We start from the raw sequence: 22,168 nt of genomic DNA on the forward strand, positions 1-22,168 counted from the left end.
ATTTTTAAATGTATATTTCAAAAATATATTGTTCCTCTTTTATGTTTTGGTTTCTCGGCTTCCCGGCTTGTGGGCTCTTAGGTCCCCAACCAGGGACTGAACCCGCACGGCCTGCATTGGAAGGCCAAGTCTTAACCTCTGGACGGCCAGGGAAGTCCCTCTGTAGTCTTTTAGGAAGATTTTCACTCACTTTATCTCCATCACATACACGTATTGCCTTTCGCCTTGGAAAAAAAAAGAGGGAAACTGAGGCACAAGTGACAGGAAGCGGAGCCCCAGCAGTAGTGGCCACCGGATGTCTGCTGGCTGGCCTGGGTGTCACTTATGCCTCTATGGTGGGGGCGGAGTGTCACCTATGCTTCTGTGGCAGGAAGTCTGTCACACGGGAGGGGAAAGGGGGTGGCAGTGCGCCAGTTGGGAGAGAGGAGCCTGATGGGCCAGGAATGGGGTCCCCAGGCACAATGCTGGTCCTCCTGGTGCAGTTCTGGGGTGAGTATGTGAATCTCCCCACCTTGGCCCCCATCCTGTTGTGACTCGTCACTCCAGCTGCCTGCCCGTCCTGTTCAGAGCCCCCTTGAAACCTTAGTCTCTCCGCTCTGCCAAATACACCCTGTCTCTCTCCCTGATACTCAGAACTTTACAAAGGTTGAACTCTGTGTGTGTGTTAGTTGCTCAGTAGAGTCCAGCTCTTTGCAACCCATGAGCTGTAGCCTGCCAGGCTCCTCTGCCCATGGAATTCTCCAGGCAAGAATACTGGAATGGGTTGCCATTTCCTTCTCCAGGGGATCTTCCCCACCCAGGGATTGAACCCAGGTCTCCTGCATTGCAGGCAGATTCTTTGCTATCTGGGCTCCCAGGGAAGCCCGCAAGGGTTGGACGGTTCTAGCTAAAATCCACAGAGGGAGCCTTAGGATAAAATTCACACCGGGACCGGCCTATGAGCCTTGTATGACCTGGCCCTGCTGGCCGCTCTGTTCTCTGTGGTCTCCGCATTCCCTCTCTCTCCCCCATGGCCAGTCTGCTGACTCCTCTTTTTTTTTTCTTTTTTCATCCCAACACATCGAGCTTGATCCTACGTCTGGGACCTTTGTACCTTCTGTTCCCTCTGCCTGGAATACTCTTCCCTGCATCTCCTCTCTTTAGGGTCAGCTGCAACTCCACCCCAAATGCCAGGAACTTGACAGCAACTCACCCCTTCTAGGGGGGCATTTAACAGGTACCCCAGACTTCCCATGGCCAAAAGCAAACTCTTTCTTTCCCCTCTAGCCCTGCTTCTTCTACTCGGTGTCCCTCATCTTTTTTTTTTTTTTTTTTTTGGCTGTGTGGCATGTGAGATTAACTTAGTTCCCCAATCAGGGATCAAACGCACACCGCCTGCAGTGGAAGCTCGAGTCTTAAACACTGGACCGCCAAGGAAGGCCCTCAGCGTCCCCCATCTTGGCCTAAAGTCACCACCATTCACAAAGTCCCTTAGCCTAAGAACCTTGGAAATCTGCCACTATCTCTCTTTCCCTCCCTCCCAATTCAGTTCTTCTTTTTTTTTTAATATTTATTTTTAAACTTTTTATTTTGTGTTAGAGCATAGCCGATGAACAGTGTTGCGACAGTTTCAGGGGAACAGCGACCAACTCAGGTCTTATAGTTCTTCTGCAGGCAACTTTCAAAATCTGTTCAAACTCTGACCTCTTCTTTTCCAGGGTCTGGGTCCCATCACTAGTCTCCTGGACCCTGGTTTCTTGGCCATCCTGACCGCCCCCCCACCCCACCCCTGCCCCATGAAGATCACAGTCAGTTCTCACCATGGCAATAGTTGTGATTTTTTTAAACTTTAACTGGACCACACTTCCTCCCTGCTCCCGTGGTTTCCCATCACGCTTAGATAAAAAAGTACACTGCTCCCCTTTCCCCACCCCCACCCACCTCCCCACCTCCGTCATACTCCACCCACACAGCCCACAGGTCTCTAAAAGCCATGCCCTGCTGACTTCTCTGATCCCACTTCCTCCCTCTCTCCCCTTCACGTGCTCTGCTCCAACCCTGGGGGCCTCCTCCCTGTTCCTCCAGCTTACCAGGCCCTGTCTAGCCTCAGGACCTTTGCATGACCCATTCCTCACGGACGACTGACTACTTCTTTCGTTTTTTTAAGATTTATTTTATCTGTTTATGCCTGTGCTGGGTCTTCATCGCTGCACTCAGACTTTCTCTAGCTGCGGCAAGCAGGGGCTACTCTCTAGTTGTGGAGCTTAGGCTTCTCATTGCAGTGGATTCTCTTGTTGCAGAGCACGGGCCTAGTTGTCCCACAGCACGTGGGATCTTCCCCAACCAGGGATCGAACCCGTGTCTCCTGCATTGGCAGCTGGATTCTTAATTGTACTACCAGGCAAGCCCCGAATACATCTTACTATTCACATCCCTGCTCAAATGTCACCTCCTCTGAGAGGCCCTCCCTGATCATCCTCTATAAGGACACCCTCTCATTTCATTCTTATCATCTCTTGCCACTCCCCATTCCTTTCCTCCATCGATTCTCATTTCATGACTTCCTGTGTCTCTCCCCCAAGACTGTTAGCTCCACAAGGGTAGGGGCTTTTGTCTGTCTCAGTTACCCATGTGTCTGTGTCCACAGGGTCCAGATCAGGGTCTGGCACACTCCAGGCAATCTTTCTGTGGCTGAGAGCCAGACATGTCATAGAGTTCACCTTGAAATCTCACAAGTGCTGAGAGACTTATACCCATTTCACAGATGGGGTCATGGAGGTTAAGCAAGAAATGACCTTGCAAAGATCACACAGATAGTAAGCTTTCAGGCTCTCACTGCCTTATTCCCGTGGGGTGGCTAGGGAAGTAAGTCACGCACACACACATACACACTCACACACACACTTAAGAAGGTCTCACTCACTTCTTCTTTCCCCCAGTCCTGCAAGGAGCCACAGGCCTGACTGTGCAGCAGGCACCGAAGTTGTTGCAGGTGAGACAGGACAGCCAGGTGACTTTAGCCTGCCAGGTGATGCAGGACCCAGCCTGGGAGCAGCTCCGTGTCGAGTGGATCAAGGACGTTGACATCCTTTGCCAGACACACATCATCAATGGCAGTCTGAGCGAGGATGTCTGTGGGCCTCAGGGATGGCTCTCCTGGCAGCCGCCTGGCAACCTCACCCTGCAGCTGAACCACGTGAGCCTCAATGACAGTGGACTCTATGTGTGTGGGGCAACCGTGGAGATCCCTGATTGGGAGGAGGCCCAGGGCAACGGGACGCAGCTCCTGGTGGAGACAGGTATGAGAGCATGGGGTTGGGGGGCAGGGGTGTAAGCCAGGGAGGACTTGGAACTTCTAGAAATCTTAAGCTTCTAGAATCTCAAACTCCTAGCAACTAAATTCTCTAAATCAGATTCCTAGAAACAGTCTGCAGATGCAGACAGTTTCTGTTGTGATGACTCCACTCTGCTGTTATAGTGTGAAAGTCTCCATAGACATGCTTAAGGGAATGGGAGGGCCTGGGTGCCAATAAAATTTTATTTAAAAAAAAAAAAACAGAGGGCTGAATTTGACTCACAGGCTGTAGTTACTCAGCCCTGCTCCAGTATATCACAATCATAAACACTCTTGAACGGTTCCATAAACTGTGTTATTCAAATATAACCTCCGTACAGAGAAATGCCCATACCGCAAGTGGCCGGCTCGTGGATATCTTAGTCTGTTAGATCACTGATAAAACACTGCAGACTGGGTGGCTTATAAACCTCATCTTTATTTCTCAGAATTCTAGAGATTGGAAATCCAAGATCAAAGCACCAGCAAGGTCGAGCTCTGGTGAGCAGCCTCTTCCTGGTTCATAGCCTGCACCTTCTAGCTGTGTCCTCATGTAGCAGCAGGGGGCTGGGGAGCTCTTTAGGGTCCCTTTTACTGAGGGATGCTGTGCCACACTGCATGTGGGATTTTAGTTCAGCAACCAGGGACTGAACTGCACCACCTTCCCTGGAAGGGCAGAGTCTTAACCACTGGACGGACCACCATAAGAGCACTGATCCCATTCATGAAGGCTCTACCCTCTACCTAACCACCCCCTAAAGGCCCTGACCTCTCATTACCCTCATATTAGAGGTTAGGATTCAACATATGAATTTTGGAGGGATGTATACAAATAATGGGCTTCACTGGTGGCTCAGTGGTAAAGAATCCGCCTGTGATGCAGGAGATCTCTGGCTTGGGGAGATCCCCCTGGAGAGGGAAATGGCAACCCACTCCAGTATTCTTGCCTGGGAAATCCATGGAGAGGGGAGACTGATGGGCTATAGTCGATGGGGTTGCAAAAGAATAGGACATGACTTATTGACTAAACAACAACAATGCGAATCACAGCAATGGATTCTCACAACCTGCACACACTTGGGTGCTCACCACCCTGCTCAACACACGTATCTGCCTCCTTATAAATGCCATCCCCCCCTCCCCACTATTCTGACTTATAGCAGCATAAATCTATTTTAACTGGCTTCCTGTTTTACTTAGTGAAATCATAGAGTGCATTCTGTGTCCGACACTCGACACTCTGTGAGACTTCTCTGTGTCAGTATGTGGAGCAATGGCTCGTCCTTTTCCTTTGCTGTGCAGTGCCCTCCATCACCACTGATCAGTCCAGTTTCCTCCTGATGGCTATTTTGGCAACTTCTGGGTTTTGGCTATTATAAATAAGACCTCTATGCACAATCTAGAACTTCTTTTTAAAAATATTTTTTTGGCTGCACTGTGGGGGCATGTGGGATCTTAGTTCCCCGATCAGGGATCAAACCCACACCTCCTGCATTGGAAACATGGAGTGTTAACCACTGGACCATCAGGGAAGTCCCTAGAACTTGTCTTCTGGTCAACATATGGACACAGTTGTATTGTACCGAAAACAATTCTAGAATCTCAAACCATAAAGCAGAATCTTGCAGTTTGAGAATCCTAAGGGTATAAATTCTAAGCTCCGAGAACTGCAGCATATGTTATCCATGGGGACTATCACCCCTAAGAAGGTAAACATTGGTTCTTGGGAGCAAAGAAAATCTTATCCTTTTATGTATAAAGCAGAGATATGCAGATAGCCCACAGATTTATAGCATATCTGTGGTATTAACATTTCATGAGGGAACAAATCAAGGTTCTTAGAAAGCCTTCTTAGGGGACTGATAATGAAAAAAAGGTTGAGAAACACTGAAACAAAGACATGGAAGATTCTAGAATCTTAGAATTGTAGGGTCTGAAATACTTTAAACAGATAAACTCTTAGCCTTTTGCAATCACAGAGTATGTAAGAGCAGAAAACTCTAGAATTCCAGGATCTAGAATTGAAAGCCATTGACTGTCGGGACTTCCCTGTGGTGGTCCAGTGGTCAGGACTCCATGCTTCCACTGCAGCGGGCACGGCTTCAATTCCACAGGGCCAAAAATAAAACACATACACAAAACAAACAGACAAGAAAGAAAACCATTGACTCTCAAGGCTGGAAGGAACTTTCCAGATTAGCTTAGCCAGCAGCCTCCTTTCACAGAGAATAAAGCTAAGGCCCAGCCAGGGCCAAGACACGTCCAGCCACCCACACATGCCGGGATGCAGGCAGCTTTCTCCAGAGCCCGACTCACACATTTCTCCAACTCTGCCTGACACCCACATAAGGGCCAAACCCTGCAGAGTTTGCAAGTTGACCTGTTGCGCTCTTGCACTCTCCACTGTTCCTCAGGGCCTTGGGCACCTGCCTGGCTCCTATCAGGCAAAATGAAGCACCACTCAGATTCCTAGCTTCAAGAGATGCCCATTTCTTTCCAGCTGGCAGGATCTGCCCACTGCCTGCCTCCAGGGCGGTGTGTTATGGCCGCCCCACCACCGCCCCCCGCCAACCCTTGGCTTCCAGGGACAGGGGGCCAATTACCAATTAGCAGAGGCGGGGGTAGCGGAGGCACCAGGCTGAGAGCTGTTGGCAGCTGTGAGGGAGCGAGGCTGGGTCGGCCGGAATTCAGCTCTGCACAGCTGGCTTCCCCATCAGAAGCCACCCCCCCCCCCCCCCACCCCGGGATCACTGCCAACTTCAGAACGAAACGTGGAAGATGAAGGGGCTAGGAACTCTGGGTCTTGTCTTGGTCACAGGAGAAAGTGCCTTGGCTGGGGTTCCTGTCAATTACACAGACCTGAAAGCACATCCCCACTGGGCTATTCACTTGCTCTGTGACCTTATGCTAGTGACTTGACTCTTTTGTGCCTGTTTCCTTAGTTATCAAAATTCAGATAATAGTGCTTTCTCATCAGACTAGGTGAATTTATTTATTTATTCAATATATATATTTATTTTCCTGTGCCAGGTCTTAGTTGCAGCATGCGGAATCTTTGTTTCAGTATGTGAACTCTTAGTTCTGGCATGTGGGATCTAGTTCCCTGACCAGGGATCGAACCTGGGGCCCCTGCATTTGGAGTTCAGAGCCTTAACCACTGGACAACCAGGGAAGTCCCCAGATTATATGACTTTAAAGTGATTATATCTAGAGTTTAAGTATTGTAAAATAAAGTAAAAAAAAAAAGTTTATTACCGGGTCTGGAATGTATTCACAATAACCCAGCAAGATAGGCATGCTTAGTCTCATTTTTCAGAAGAGGAAAGCGGTTTAGAACAAATACTTGCCTGAACTCACAGCATGGGAGGTGCAAGAACCCTGAGGTTCCACACGGGGTAGAGGGGCTGTTATCCTAAAGGGGTGCAGGATGCTGAACTCAAAGGTGAGCTCGCCTGAGACACAGGTTTCTTCTCTGCAGGTGGCTGGCTACAGGACCAGAGCTTCTCAGGTGAGCTCCGTCTACCTGACCTTCCTTCAACTCCGCCCCTCCCCTCGGCCCCGCCCTCCGGCAGCCCGCCAACCACCCCCTCTCCCATTCCAGGCCTCTACTTCGCGCCGCTGGTGACGGGGGCCGTGGCCGTGGCCGTGGCCGCTTTCGCTCTGGGCGCTGGGATCTGGGGCCGCCGCCGCTGCCGGAACGGGGATGCAGGTAAGGAACCGCGCAGGTAGCTGCGCAGAGGGCGGAAGGTTCCCAAGAGCACCGCCAACTCCTGGCGATCGCGCCCCCTCGTCGCGAAAGCTGGAACTGCAGCTGCTTGACTAGGCGGGAACGCATCCCCTTCTGACTTTGATACCTGCTCCTTCCGGAAGGAGGGAGGGCGAGGCTGGGGGGCAGAGAAGGGGAATGGATGAGGAAGGCTGGCCCCTACACCCGTGTTTTTTCAGGGGCATAGACAAAGCCCCCAGAAAGTGGGCTGGAGAGGACCAGGCTCTCTTAAATGACTGTCCCCTCTTGGTGTCATCTCTCACCCATCCCCCAATGCAGGCAGTCCAATCTACAGCAACGTCCTATACCGGCCCCGGAGAGCCCCAAGGAAGAGTGAAGCATGGCCTGTGGAAAGGAAGGTGCTGGACAGTGAGGATCAGAAGGGCCAAAGCTTCTACTCGATCTCTTTCCCCCAGCGCCCCACCCCCAAGTCGCATCTGGCTCCCAAATCTTGCCCCAGTCCCAGACCCATTCACCCCATCTCTGCAGTCAGAATCTCTCCTGGCCCAGGCTCCTCTAGGCAGCCAAGGTCAAGAGGGTTCCTTGAAGTGGGAAGAGAAATCAGAACCCCAGGAGAGCCAGAGAAGACCTCCCCCCAGCGACTATATAAAGATGTGACTTATTCCTAGGGGATCACAGAGTCCAGCAGTTTATCCTAGAGACCCCGTACTTGTTTTTATGAGGATAGACCTCTCCCTTGTCCCAAGAATATCCAATAAAGGTTCATGAAGAAAGCAAAGCCAGTATCCGTGGCAATTTGGCAGTGCTAGAGATTTGAGCCATCAGGGAGTCATCTGGGGGTGTGGTCCTGGAGGACGACTCTGGTTAGGGGGCTTGAAAGCTTTCCCCCTCTTATCCTTGGACGGTCATGTCCAATTAGCAGAGAAGTGATGTCCCTCACTTCCAAACAGTGCCTGGAGCTGGAAGCATGCCCCCTCCCCAACTGGTGTCTACCCCCTCCCTAGGCAGGCTTGGAGTTAGGAGGGTGAGGGGGGAGATTGGGGCTTCCTGGCATTTGTCAGCTCCCCCCTCCCACACCCGGGGTCTCCTGCCCGACTATCACCTTGAAGTGACACCAGCTGAGCCTGGCTCCCTTCCCCCATGTCTGCTGTTTCCATGGGGACAGATGTCCTTTTCGGCAGCCCGTGGCCACAGGCCCAGGATAGGAAGGAGGGGCGGGGTGGGGCAGGGTTGGCCTGAGAGCCTCGCCCCCTCGGTTTCGCCGTCTTTTTAATCAGCCGGTCTTTGCTGTCTCCAGGTTTTATCTGCCTCCATACCGCTCTCTCCCTGCCTGTCAACAGCTCTCTGAATGTTGGTCCCTCCCTGTGAGCCATTCAGGCTCCAACCTTGGCTCCACCCCCAAAACACAGAGCCGGGGATACCCTTCCCCTCCACGGGGCTGCCTCCCCTCTTCCTTCAGGGGCTGAGCTCCCTCTTCCCAGAAAGAACACTTGAAACACACAATAACTTATTTATTTGCCAGGCCAGAGGAGGGGTTCCAGACACAGTGCTGGGCCCTAGAACCCAGAAGGGGGCAGCGCAGGGCCTGGAGGAGCAGAGGCCTCTCCATCCAGCCTCCCCCGGGGCTGGAAAGACCTCCAGCATTTGCAGCCAGTGATGGGAGTCCCACAGCCCAGCGTACAGGGCTGAGGCTCCAGTCACGGGGTCTGTGAGACCACCGGGTACAGGAGGGCCAGATGCTCGGCACCCTGCACGGGCAGTGGGCGGGAGCTATAATGCAGCACCAGCTCTGGCACACTGGGGAAAGGGCCGCTGTGCTGACCCAGCACGAACTGGTTCTCTCGGGTGCGCGCAAACTTCAGGTGCAGAAAGCCCTGGCTGCTCCTGAGGACAGGGGTCAGGTCAGAAAGGGTACCCAGCACTTCAAGCCCGCCCACACCCTCCAAACCTAAAGCCAATCCCTGGATGACCCTAGGAACCCGAGCCTGGCATCCCCAAATATTTCTGGTTAACAGCCACTTGGCATCAGCTGTTGACTCGTTCCACACTGTGGGATGCCTTCTGCGCTTGTCACTTGTGAAGACAGGCTGGAGTTCCTCCCAGTCGGAGGTCCCTCCCCAAGAACACAGAAGGCACTTTCTCTCCAAACCTCCTTACCCCTTGTGCTACCCATCCTGGTTACCCTCAATCAAGGGACCTCCAACTTCCCCCCACACACACTTTTTTTTGCTTTTGGCTTTTCCATGAGGCTTGCAGGATCTTAGTTCCCTGATTGTACCCTCACCCATGGAGTCCTAACCACTGGACAGCCAGGGAATTCCCTAGGGTCCCTTTCCTTTACATCTCTGGTAGGTGAATGACATAGAACCTGGAAATGGTCCTCTCACCATCATTAGTATGAATTAAGCGCTTCCTGTTTCCTGGGCATTCTTCTCAACACTTTTCACTTTCCCCCCTCTTTTAATCGTAGTATTACAACGAACTGAATTCTGTCATTGTCTTTGTTTCACAGATGAGGAAACCGAGGCCAAGAGAGGTTGAATGATTTAGCTGAGGTCACACAGCTAGGAAGTGGCAGAGGCAGGATATGAACTTACTTCCAAACCCTCTTCAATCTTGACCTTTTAGGAATCTCACACTCAGAAATCTGGTAGAATCTTAGGAGCGTTTTGTAATCAGACACGCTTAGAATCTTAGGCAGAGAAGCACATAGAACCAGGGTATCAAATTCAAACGTCTACAGGGCCACTGGGATTTTGGCCCTGGTTTGACACAAATGGATACACTTTTAAACCTGGGAGGAGTCCAGAGGAAACTTGGACACCTAGTTCCTCATCTCACTGAAGTTCTAGATTTACTATATGACTTCCTCTCCATTTTCTTGCATACCTCCAGTGACAGGGAGCTCATTTTCAGTCGGAACCATGCAGGTACCCTCTCTGAAAGCCCTGCCTTCTGACCTAGAAGCTCAGCCAACAGCTCCCATAAGCCCCACCCCCTGGCCTGAAAGCTCTGTCCATCTGCCCTGGAAATCCCGCCCATTGGCTCCTGAAGCCACACTCCTCTTCTCCAGCTGAATTCAGTCAAAAGCTTGACAGTCGAAGGCATGCAGTCCTGTGACCCTCTGTCCCTCCAGAGAATTGGGATCTCACCTGAGGGACAGGGAGCAGTCTTGGGGGCTGGTCTCACTGAGCCGCACAAGGTAGCTGCCTTCCTTGCAGAGCGACAGGAGGTTCTCGGCATCTGCCCGGCTCAGCAGGCCGTGGAACCACCTAGGGGGTGGGGACAGATGTCTCCTGAAGGCGATCCCCCTTCCAACACATCCTGGGGCTGGATGCAGGCACAGCTCATTCAAGGACTTGTGACATCCAGGCAAACAAGGGAGACAAATTCCCTTGGATTTCTCAAGAGGAACTTGGTTTTCAGGCAGACAAGGGTCTCTCTGGGAGGCAGGTAAACCCAGGTCCACCTGCAGCTGCTCCAATTCAACATGTACCCTTGACTTTGGTCTTTGCAGCCTCCCTCAGCTGAGTGCCCAGGTGTCCTCAACCCCTCCCTCCAACTTGCAACACTTGCACATCACTTTCAGGAGGCTTGCTGCATCCTGCATCTCTTGAGAGCCCCTTGGACAGCAAGGAGATCAAACCAGTCAATGCTAAAGGAAATCAACCCTGAATACTCTTTGGAAGGAGTGATGCTGAGCTGAAGTTCCAATACTTTGGCCACCTGATGCAAACAGCTGACTCATTGGAAAAGACCCTGATGCTGGGAAAGACTGAAGGCAGAAGAAGAAGAGGACAGAGGATGAGATGGTTGGACGGCATCACCGATTCAATGGACATGAACTTGGGCAAACTCTGGGAGATGGTGCAGGACAGGGAAGCCTGGAGTGCTGCAGTCCATGGGGTCACAAAGAGTCAGACACGACTTTGCATCTGAACAACAGCAACATATCCCCACCTACCTATACATTCTTTACATAATATTTTTCTTTAACATGCTCAAACAGAGGGAGCAAAGTGTCAAAGACCAATGAGCACCAAGAAGTTGTTTGTATTGAAAGAAAATACCCCATGCTTGTATTAATTAGGTAGTCCTGTATCAGCCACCTAAGAGGTTTGGGAATGGCTGTGCTAAACACACCCTGGTACTCACAGGGCTGGGCTTTCAGGGCTCAGGGAGTTGTTTGAGGAACATCTAGGCTAGAGGAACACAGAACACCCAGACTTTCACAGCTTGTGAGCTTCATTCCAGCCTAAAGTTGGAACTCCTTCAAAATCTTGATCCTCCCACTTTCACCGCAAGATCTCTTGGGGGTGAGAATGATTTTTGTCTCTTCACTCTCAGGCTTATAAATCCCACCCAAGGAAAGGGAGGAAATCCCTATTCTGTGTGAGGCAGGCACTCTCTTGGAAGTGTTGAGCCCGAGCTTCAGAGAGAGTGAGTGACTTGCTCAAGGTCACGGAGCCAAAAATTACAGAGAAGGGATTTGAACCCAGAATCTGAGGCCAGAGGGAGGGGAGACACTTGCTTTTACTATGCACCAAGCTGGGTGTCTAGCACCCAGCAGGCTCCGTCGCTCAGTGAAGATTAGTTGAAGAATGAAGTGAATGAATGAATCCAAGTTCCTCCAGCCCACCTGGTCCAAGGAATCTGTTACTAGTATGGGGAAGGGAGGGATTCAACCCGGCTCTTCCATCTTCAGCTTCCTCACTTACGGCTGTTTTTCCAGGGGCAGGGCCGGGTCCACGCGCTCTGCAGGCTGGGGGCTTCTGGGCGGCAGTCTCCGGAGCTCCTTGGCTGAGCCCGAGGTTCTTTCCCACTCTGGACTGTCAAACTGAACTGGAGGAGAAGGTTTAAAGAGAAAATGGTTAAGTCCCACCTATCTCAAGAGGGTGAGATAGGAGCAAGCCAATGGAATTTCAGTAGGAAGGCGGTGCCAGCCTAGGGCAACCAGAATCCAGAAGAAGAGGGGTTGGGTTTAAGGCTGGGGAAGGATTGGTACATCAGCAACCAACTAGCCTTCAGAAGAAAGGGGTGTGGTCATTCCTGAATCTGGTAGCATGGAAGGGTGGCCAGTTCCCTGAATGATAAATCAGAGAGCAGGGGACGTAGCTAGAGGGGCAAGTGGGAAGTTCTGCGAGATTTTGGCCAAGTCACAGAGAATGTAGAATGTGTTAGTCGCTCAGTTCAGTTCAGTTCAGTTCAGTCGCTCAGTCGTGTCCGACTCTTTGCGACCCCATGAATCGCAGCACGCCAGGCCTCCCTGTCCATCACCAACTCCTGGAGTTCACTCAGACTCACGTCCATCGAGTCGGTGATGCCATCCAGCCATCTCAGCCTCTGTCGTCCCCTTCTCCTCCTGCCCCCAATCCCTCCCAGCATCAGAGTCTTTTCCAATGAGTCAACTCTTCGCATGAGGTGGCCAAAGTACTGGAGTTTCAGCTTTAGCATCCTTCTTTCCACAGAACACCCAGGACTGATCTCCTTTAGAATGGACTGGTTGGATCTCCTTGCAGTCCAAGGGACTCTCAAGAGTCTTCTCCAACACCACAGTTCAAAAGCATCAATTCTTCGGCACTCAGCTTTCTTCACAGTCCAACTCTCACATCCATACATGACCACTGGAAAAACCATAGCCTTGACTAGACGGACCTTTGTTGGCAAAGTAATGTCTCTGCCTTTGAATATGCTATCTAGGTCGGTCATAACTTTTCTTCCAAGGAGTAAGCGTCTTTTAATTTCACGGCTGCAGTCACCATCTGCAGTGATTTTGGAGCCCCCAAAATAAAGTCTGACACTGTTTCCACTGTTTCCCCATCTATTTCTCATGAAGTGATGGGACCAGATGCCATGATCTTCGTTTTCTGAATGTTGAGCTTTAAGCCAACTTTTTCACTCTCCTCTTTCACTTTCATCAAGAGGGTTTTTAGTTCCTCTTCACTTTCTGCCATAAGGGTGGTGTCATCTGCATATCTGAGGTTATTGATATTTCTCCCGGCAATCTTGATTCCAGCTTGTGCTTCTTCCAGCCCAGCGTTTCTCATGATGTACTCTGCATAGAAGTTAAATAAGCAGGGTGACAATATACAGCCTTGACGTACTCCTTTTCCTATTAGGAACCAGTCTGTTGTTCCATGTCCAGTTCTAACTGTTGCTTCCTGACCTGCATATAGGTTTCTCAAGAGGTAGGTCAGGTGGTCTGGTATTCCCATCTCTTGAAGAATTTTCCACAGTTTATTGTGATCCACACAGTCAAAGGCTTTGGCACAGTCAATAAAGCAGAAACAGATGTTTTAGTCATGTCCAACTCTTTGCAACCCCATGGACTGTAGACCACCAGGCTCCTCTGTCCTTGGAATTCTTCAGGCAAGAATACTGGAGTGGGTTGCCATTTCCTTCACCAGAGGATCTTCCCGATCAGGGATCAAACCTGGGTCTCCTGCATTACAGGCAGATTCTTTCCCATTTAAGCCACCAGGAAAGCCCAGAGTTAGACAACCGCCCCTGATATACAGACTGGTAGACTGAGGCACTAGCTCCAATTTCCCTCACAATTTATACAACTTCTTGGATAGATTTGCATTCGCACAACTCTTCCTGGAGTTTATTTCTTAAAGGTGACCTTGAAAGTGAAAAGTGGAAGTCGTGTCCGACTCTTTCTGACCCCATGGACTTATACAGTCCATGGAATTCTCCAGGACAGAATACTGGAGTTGGTAGCCTTTCCCTTCTCCAGGGTATCTTCCCAACCCAGGAATCGAACCCAGGTCTCTCATATTGCAGGTGGATTCATTACCAGCTGATCCACAAGGGAAGCCCTAAGTGACCTTATTATTCCTCTTTCTACAGAAGAGGAAACTGAGGTTCAGAGACTTGTCCAAGCTCACCCAACTCAGAAACTGACTCTAAGAAATGCTGCTCTCTTCCCCAAAGCTCCCGTGTAATTGAGTGCTTTAGCATTCAGTTTACAAGTGCTCTACTCAATAGGCACAAGTTAGAGAACTGAGACTCAGGGAGATAAAGTCGTAAGAGACACAAACCCAGTCCTGACACCAAAGCCTATTCCTGCACTATAGTAAGCAGATGAATAGATTCCACTGCACTTGAAAAGAGGTTACAGGGAATTCCCTGGCAGTCCAGTGGTTAAGACTTCATGCTTTCACTACCAAAGGCCTGGGTTCAATCCCTGGTCAGTGAACTAAGGTCCTGAAAGCCTTATGGCATAGTCAATAAAATAAGATAAAATAAAAATAAATAAATTAATTAAAGGGGTTTCAGTTTCCAAGGAAGATACAGGTTCTCCTGGAAAAAGAAACTTATGACTATCAGTCATTCACACTTTAGTGAGAATTAACAAACTACCAAAGTGACAAGTGACGGTGGTTTACTTTGTTAGTTGAAACAGGGGATATGACCAGAGCAGAAAACAGAGGGACACAGATCTTCAGAAATCAGGGTAAGAGAATCACCTGCAAACGCCTTGGAGATATGGTCTTTCTTCCACTCCCAGGGCTGGTCATACTCGTCTGCTGGCCGCTCATCCTCCTGGGGCAGCCGACTCTGTCGAGGTTTCCGCCCTGAAGGGGTCCCATCTCCCAGTTCTTGGTCCTGCTCCTCATAGGGGGTGTCATACAGCTGCACCCTCCTGCATGGCAGTTCTGGGAGGCCAAGGACACTGGTCAGCTCTCACTCCCACCTGGGAGCCTGACACCTTTCCTCCAAGCCCTGCTCACTCACCACTCATGACCCGCTGGGCATCGTAGGGCTCCATGTAGCCATCATCCGGAGGTGGTGGATGGGGCTGGGCATCAAAGGGGTCCGAGTACTCGGTGTCGACTTTTGACTGGACAGAGAAAGGCAAGAGAGGGGGTCAAGGACTCAGGGGGACCAAGCCTAGCTCTGGGTACCCATGCTGGGCCCAGCATGCCCAGCATGGGTACAGTACACCTCTTGCCTGCTGTCTCTGATCTATCTGACACACCCGGTCCAAGCAAGTGGTTTTTTTTCCACCCACAAGTGTTTGCAAGTAGATCATCCCTTCCTCTCTTCCTCTGACCCCTACCCCCCTCTTTCAATCATTTTAATGTTTATCAGGTGCCAATACTGTTCTAAAAGACTTCAAATATATTTACTGGTAGTACCAACACTCAGTAAGTACTTTATCCCCATTTTATAGATGAGGAAACCAAGGCACATACTGGGCAAGTGACTTCCTCAGGGTCACACAGCTGATAAGTCAGAGGCAGGGTTTGATCCTAGTTTGTCTGCTTCCCCGAGTCCCTGCCTCCTCCTACCTTTCTCTGTGCCACTAACCACTACCAGGCAGGCTCCTCTGCCCATGGCATTTTCCAGGTGAGAATACTGGAGTGGGTTGCCATTTCCCTCTCCAGGGGATCTTCCCGACCCAGGGATGGAACCCGGATCTTCTGCATCGCAGGCGGATTCTTTACCATCCGAGCCGCCAGAGAAGCCCAGCTACCAGACACAGCCTCCCATAATTCCCCTTGAAGTCTTTTCTGTCTGTGCTGATGGTGTATGGTGGACCTTCTGATCATTTAGGAAAAAAAAAAAAAGTATGGGCATTGGAAGCAAGTCTGGTTCAAGTTCTAAACAAGCTTGTGACCTGGGGCCAGTCACTTTTCTTCTGTGAGCCTCAGTTTCCACTTCCGTAAAATGGGAGTGTAACAGAGGAAGGGTGGAGAGGGGTGGTGAGGATGTGGAAGTGCCCCATAGGAAACCGACTCCCTCAGATCTGTTTGAGGAAGATCCCTTCAGTTTGTAAGAGGAAGGGAAGCTGGGGGAAGGGATCCAGAAGGGAAGACTTAGGAAGCTGGAGGAAAGGGGTACAAAGCCAATGAGAGAGGGAGGCGGGCAGCCAGCACTGTGCATTGAAAGGAGACAGACATCAAACTGCCCAGCAGGTGGGGGATTCGGGGAAGTGGGCTGGTGCCCTGGTCTGCCCCTGGGATAACACCTAAACAAGCTCCCCAAAATCCAGGGTGGGGGTGCCAGCTTGGCCCTCCCCACCCAGTCTCCGGGGCCCACCCAGCTTAGGGGACTTAGCCACGCACCTCTTCCCCGGGGCTTCCCAGCAAGACCTTGGCTCTGGCAATGTCGACTGCCTCCACCTTGATGAGCCGGTGCTTTGGAGAGTCGTACTTCGCGTCTCCAGGGCCCTTGGAGTCCCCGGGCCCCGCGGAGGAATCGGGCTCTAGGCGGCTATCAGCATCCTCGTAGGGGTCTTCAAAGTCCAGATCCTTCTGCTCGCGGTAGGCCCGCAGGATGTCGCTCTCGGTGTAGTCGGGGGTGGGCGGCTGCGGAGGGGGCCGCCGACCGCCAAAGCTCAGGTAGTCTCGGAGCCACTTGGCCATCTGAGCGAGTGTCACCCCAAACCTGGCCACTGTCAGCGGGGGACCCGCATGCCCTCTTCTGGGCCCTCTTCCTCGGCAGGGCCCCCAGGGAGAAGGTAGGAGGGGAAGGAGGAGGAGAAAGATCAGGTGCCCTTTGGCTGGGCTCAGAGGAGGGTGAAAAGGGGAGAAAAAGGAGGAGACAAGAGGAGGGAGGGGAAAGGAGGAGCAAAATTGCACCTTAGCCCAGCTCTGGAAGGACGGCGTGGGAAGCGGGCGTCGCGCGGGGCCCTGAACGCAGAGCGCTGGGTAGTCCGGCCGGAGCCAGCGGCATCCGCGGAAGCGCGCGGAGTTTCCGCGGGCAGAGCGGTCTCGTGCAGGGCGCGGACACCCGCCGCCTCCGGGAAGCTCTGGAATCCCCCTCCTGGGAGCCGAGGGCGGGGACAGCGCCGCCAGCGGACGCCCCCAGCCTTGGCTCAGCCCGGACGCCTGGGTTCTCAACGCAGCGAGAGGGCTCTCCGGGAGCGCGGGCGCCGCGCGCAAAGTTGGGCCGCGGGGACGGTGACCCCGGTGGGGCGCATCCTTTGTTGCGCTCCTCACCGTTCCAGGGGGAGCCCCAAGCCCGGGGTCCCCGGCCCCGCCGCCTCGATCCGGCCCGAGTCACGGGCACAAAGGGAAATAAAATCTCCTCCAATCCCCCTTCACGCTTTCGGAGAGACTTTCACCGCCGCCGCCGGCGCGCGACCGGGAGGTGGGACTTTGGGGAGGGGGCGCTCGGGCGGGCGGGCGCCCCAGTCCCTACCAGCCCCGGGCCGGGTCCAGGGCAGGGACGTCAAGGCTTCCTCGCCTCCCCCTCCGCGGGTTCCCCCGCCCCTCCCCTCCCCCTGCGCTCCCCTGCGAGGTGACTGAGACCTTCAGCTGTTCTGGGGAGGGAGGAGAGCCGCTGCCCGCAGAGGGAGGGGGGATGCGGAGCGGGAGTCGCTGGGGCCAAGGCCGCGGCGGCTAGACAGTGACCCGGAGGACCGAGGCTGGCAGGAGCGAGAGAGGAGCGCGGGAGGCGGGAACCCACAGGCGCTGACCTTGCTCTGCAGAGCAAGAGGTGCTGAGGTGGGGAAGACGAGAGGAAGGCGAGGTGGAAATTGACCAGGAAAAGGGGTGGGCTGGACTTGACCGCGAGAAGGGGTGAAATTGGCCAGCAGAGGGGGTGAGAGTGACCACTATTGAGAGTTGAAATTGAACCAGGGTCTGGCAGCGAAAGTGACCAGGAGAATGGGGGTGTGGAAATTGTTTCAGAGGTCATTGGCTAAAATGGATATTGACGACGACGCCGGAGGAAGTAGGGAGGGAACAGAAAGGAAGGGGTTCTGGCTTCCCCTCCCCCAAGAGGGCTTTCCTCTGTCCCCCTCTCCCCAGGGGAACCATTGTGGGATGGGGGAAGGGGGTTGGGACAGCTGGCCAGGGGAAGGGAGATGGTATCAGTGCCTGGCGTGTGTCTTCAGCATCTGTCCCTTTGTGGCTTCTGGGGGTGGAGGGAGGGAGGGAGCAGAATTGGGGGGAGGGGTGTCTCGCCTGGTTTGGCTGCCTCTTGGCAGCTGCAGCTGTCTGGGGGCGAGGACACTGAGGGATTTGGGGGGAGTGAGAGAGCCCAGGGAGCTGCTGACCAGTCCCAGAAGAAACACATTTTTTTTTCTTTCCCCATAGAGGGGCTTATTCAGGGACCCCTAATAGAAGAATAAGAGAGGGGTGGTCAGGAAGGATAGGACCTCAGGCTCCCTCCTTCAAGCCCCTTAGAGTGGGCGGGTGCCCGCAGCTTGGAAGGGAGGGGAAATAGACTAACACTGCTACAGAGTTGCATCCCCTCCCTTCAGAATAGTGGGGCCTGGGCAATTTCTCCTGATTTGAAAAATGAGGCTTCCAATAGGAAACCCTCAGAGAGCGGGAAAAGGACTGCCAGGAGGGAATGACTTATTTTTCGCCTCCCGTGGGGAAACTGAGGAAGAACAGAGAAGGGAGAGACACCTCACAGCTTAGTTCTGCCCAGGTGCCATGATATGGCCTGGCGTGGAGTGGCATTAAACAACCATCAGGTCTCTTCACGAAGTCAGACATTCTCCATCTCCCTTGCACTGTTAGCCCCATTTTCCAGATGGGAAAACTGAGGTCCAGAGCCAGCAAGGCAAGGTCCCTCACAGCAGCAGGGGTGTCCGGATGCCCTCTCCTTCCCTTTCCTGCTTCGGCTGAGTCGTTGGACACAAACCTGTTGAATTTAGTCCTCCCCAATCTCCCCAAAGAGCATTCACACCCCCCACCCCAGCCCGCCCTCAGCATTCAGCGACGAGGCAGCATCCCTGGGGACTGCCAGGGAGCACATTGGGTAATTGTCCTGATTTCTGTCAGCCGCAAGGCAATTCCCCAGCTCCAGGATGAGCTGTTGACAGATCTCATCAAATCCAAGTCCTCTCCCTGTCAGATAAATACACGATGTCTAAGGTATAAATATTTGAAAGGGGCCTTCTAATTACAGTGTGTGTCAGGAATAGCAATTAGGAGCCCTGGAGGCAGAATCAAACGGCGTTTGACTTCCCTGTGCTTTTGAGCCGGCTTCTCCTGGGGCTGCCCCAACTCCCACCGCAGGAGCAGGGAGAGGCTCGGGGAGGAGCGAGAGGCGGTGGATGAAGGGGAGAGCCGGGCTAGGGGTCCCACAACCCTGTGGTAGTGTGACCTTGAATAGCCGCATAACCTCGAGGGTTTTGCCTTTCAATTAAGGGAATGGGGAGCAAGGGAGCCAAGCCAGGAGGTGGGCACTGTCTGGACAAATGCAAGGAGGTGGGTGGTCTGGGGTCCTGGGCTGAGGGAGCTTCCCTTCCCCCAGCACTGAGGGTCTGAGAGATGGTTTCTCAGGGTCTCCTCTCAGGTGGCGCTCTGTTTCTGGAATCCCAGCCCATGTGACCTCGCGTTAAGCGACCTGGCTTTGTTTTCCTGTCTGTGAAATGGGACAATGGCCAGCCACTGCTGAGCGCTTACTGCCTCATACTGTTTTGGGTGCTTTAAAGATTTTGAGATATAATTCACATACCCCACAATTTACCCACTCAAACTATATTTCCATGGGTTTTTAGTATGTTCACAAGGCTGTGTGACCATCAGTAATTTCAGGATATTTTCATCACCCCCCAAAGAAATCTCCACCTGCAATTAGCAGTCACTTCCGGTTCTTCCCAGATGCCCCCCCTGTGCTTTTGAGCACATCAACCATCAACCCATTCTCTGTCTCTGGGGTTTGCCTGTTCTGGACATTTCATACAAATGGAATCACTGTGTGACCTTCTGTGTCTTGGCTTCTTTCACTGAGCATCATGTTTTCAAAGTTCATCCAAATTATGGAGTGCCCACATTTCATTTCTTTTTATGACCAAATGATATTTCCTTGTATGGCACACAGTAGGTGCTCAATATATGCTTACGGTGGCTGGGACATCAGGAAGAAGCAAGAGGAAGACCCTGGCTGGGGGTCCCCGTATCTGCGATGGGGATGGGAGCCAAGGCACTAGGGCAGGTGGGAACTGGGTGGGGGGTGACCCACGATGGGGCTTGAAACCTCCCGATCTGATGGAGGGGATGTCGCCTCAACTTAGGGGCTCCTAGTCTGATAGGAGAGATGACCTCTGCCCTCAGAATCTCCTGGACACAGCCCTGCCTTTCTTAGCTCACAGTTTGATGGGAGAGACATGGTCCTGCCCTGGGAAGCCCCCAGTCTGATGGAGGAGATATATGCATGTGTTAAGCTCCCAGTCTGAAGGGAGAGGCATGGCTCTGACTTAAGGAGCTTTCAGTCTGATGGAGGAGGCGTGATCCTGCCCTTTGAAGCACCCAGTCTGATGGGGGAAATGCGTACTGGCTTTCAAGGGCTCTCAGTCTAATGGAGACATGGCCCTGCAGGGCCCTCCTCCAACCTGATGGGGGAGGCACCGACCAGCCCCTGGAAGCTCCCAGTCTATAGGTCCTGGTGATCAAAGGTGTAGCCTCCGAGCCTTGCGGTTTCAAAGCCAGGTCCTGCCCCTCACCCACTCTGTGAAATGGGGAGCTCACGTGCCTGAGGGCATGGGCGTGTAGGGAGCTCGAGAAGCAAGAGGAAGCAGGAGCAGCGCTTGTCTCTTTGTGGAGCCCAGCTCAGGCAGGCGGGGGCTCCAGCAGAGCAGAGGCCACCCCTAAACCCCAGTCCCTCTGATGTGCTCCAGCAGCCAGGCAGCCCCCCGGGGAATTGATGGAGGAGATTCCGGATGAGGCCTGACAGCTCCCAAGGACCAGATGACAGACATGGAGCTTGTGGGGAATGGGACTGTCAGCAGCGATGGGGGAAGGGCAGGCTCCAGAGACTAAAAGGGGGGAAGATGGTCTGGGGGAGGCAGGCTCAAGGCAGGCAGTGGGTGCAGGGTGAGGCCCTGGAAGGTCAGCACACAGGACAGACCCCAATGTGTTGCTATGCAGTCCCTCTGCCCACTCTACCCTGGAAAACCCAGCAAGGCAATTGGGGGCTGAGAGCCAAACTGTTTTCAGGACATGGGTGGGAGAACAAAGCGTAAAGCCCTGCCGGAAAAATAGGAATGAAATAATTCCAGCATGGTGGAAAGGGAAGGGCGGCAGAGAGCGGGCAGAAACATGTGGTTCCCTGGGCCTCAATTTCCTCCTCAGTGAATGAGGAGACACCCACTCAGGCCACACACATTCAATGAACACCTACAAAATACAAGAATGGCCTCAGGTGCCAGGGACACACAGACCCTTGCAAAGCCTGAGGGGTCTGCAGGTAGACCCTCGGGTGTTTTGGCCTCAGCCACCATGGGTGCCCCCCATTACCCCAGCCTCCTGGTGGTCGCACCCAGCATGTGAGCAGCTCCCCTGGAACATGGGGGAGTGGCGCTGTGTGGCTGCTTCCAACCAGCAGAACATGGCAATGGTGATGGGCTGTCACTTCTAGCAGACTCTCCTCCTTAGGAGGCCAGCCATTGGAGAGGTCTATGCAGGCAGGGAACTGAGGGTGGCCTCTGCTGAAAAGTGAATTCTGCCAACAGCCACATGGGTGAACTTGGAAGTGGATCCTTCCCCAGTCAGGCCTTAAGATGAAACCCCAACCCTGGCCAACATCTCAGCTGCATCTGTGATGGACTCTGAAGCCAAGAACCCAGTGAAACCACACCCAGATTCCTGTTTAAGCTGCTAAATTTGGGGATCATTTGTTACACAGCATTAGGTAACCAATACAGGGAGCCACAGGCAGTACACATATAACTCCTAAGGCAGCCCCATCATAACGTTCCTATCCTGCTTTAATCGCATCACTGTTAGCACCACCTCTAGTATCATTTGTTTATCCTATCATGGTACCTGAGAGTACCTATCGTGGCTTTGTAGGTCACAGAATCAGTCTTAACCACTCACCTCTGCCACCAGGGAGCAAAGGCAGTCATGGGCGACATACACACAAATAGGTGTGTTGGTGTGCCAATAAAACTTTATTTACAAAGACAGGCCACAGGCCAGATTTAGCCTGTGGATTGTAGTTTGGCGACCTGTGTCTTAGGATGAAGTTAGGTTAACATTTAATAATACTAAGTAAATAATACTAAGTAAATAACAGATGGTGCACATACATGGCAAAAACTGCAGTGAATTGAGAGCAATGGGAATTTCAGAAACAGTCTGAAAGAATCAATCAAAATGAGGAATTTCCCTGGTTGTCCAGTGGTTAAGAATCTGCCTTCCATGTAGGGTATGAGG

General features: G+C 52.5%; 2 protein-coding genes and 1 non-coding gene across 3 annotated transcripts; 1 reads left to right on the top strand and 2 right to left on the bottom strand.

Annotated features, from left to right (window-relative positions):
- Positions 1-443: 443 nt before the first annotated feature.
- TMIGD2 (transmembrane and immunoglobulin domain containing 2) lies at positions 444-7,708 on the top strand. The gene is made up of 5 exons (XM_052644231.1): positions 444-489; positions 2,919-3,278; positions 6,792-6,821; positions 6,915-7,022; positions 7,359-7,708. Exons 1-5 carry the CDS (start codon positions 444-446, stop codon positions 7,706-7,708), a joined length of 894 nt encoding a protein of 297 aa, XP_052500191.1.
- TRNAW-CCA (transfer RNA tryptophan (anticodon CCA)) lies at positions 6,413-6,485 on the bottom strand. The gene has a single exon. It is a non-coding gene; the product is annotated as a tRNA-Trp (tRNA).
- Positions 7,709-8,737: 1,029 nt separating the features above from the next.
- SHD (Src homology 2 domain containing transforming protein D) lies at positions 8,738-16,414 on the bottom strand. The gene is made up of 6 exons (XM_052644258.1): positions 16,115-16,414; positions 14,781-14,886; positions 14,513-14,701; positions 11,759-11,882; positions 10,193-10,312; positions 8,738-8,924 (listed from the first exon to the last, which is right to left on the bottom strand). Exons 1-6 carry the CDS (start codon positions 16,412-16,414, stop codon positions 8,738-8,740), a joined length of 1,026 nt encoding a protein of 341 aa, XP_052500218.1.
- Positions 16,415-22,168: the final 5,754 nt, after the last annotated feature.

This window comes from Budorcas taxicolor, chromosome 7 (genome assembly GCF_023091745.1).
Source record: "Budorcas taxicolor isolate Tak-1 chromosome 7, Takin1.1, whole genome shotgun sequence".
NCBI classification, from domain to species: Eukaryota; Metazoa; Chordata; class Mammalia; order Artiodactyla; family Bovidae; genus Budorcas; species Budorcas taxicolor.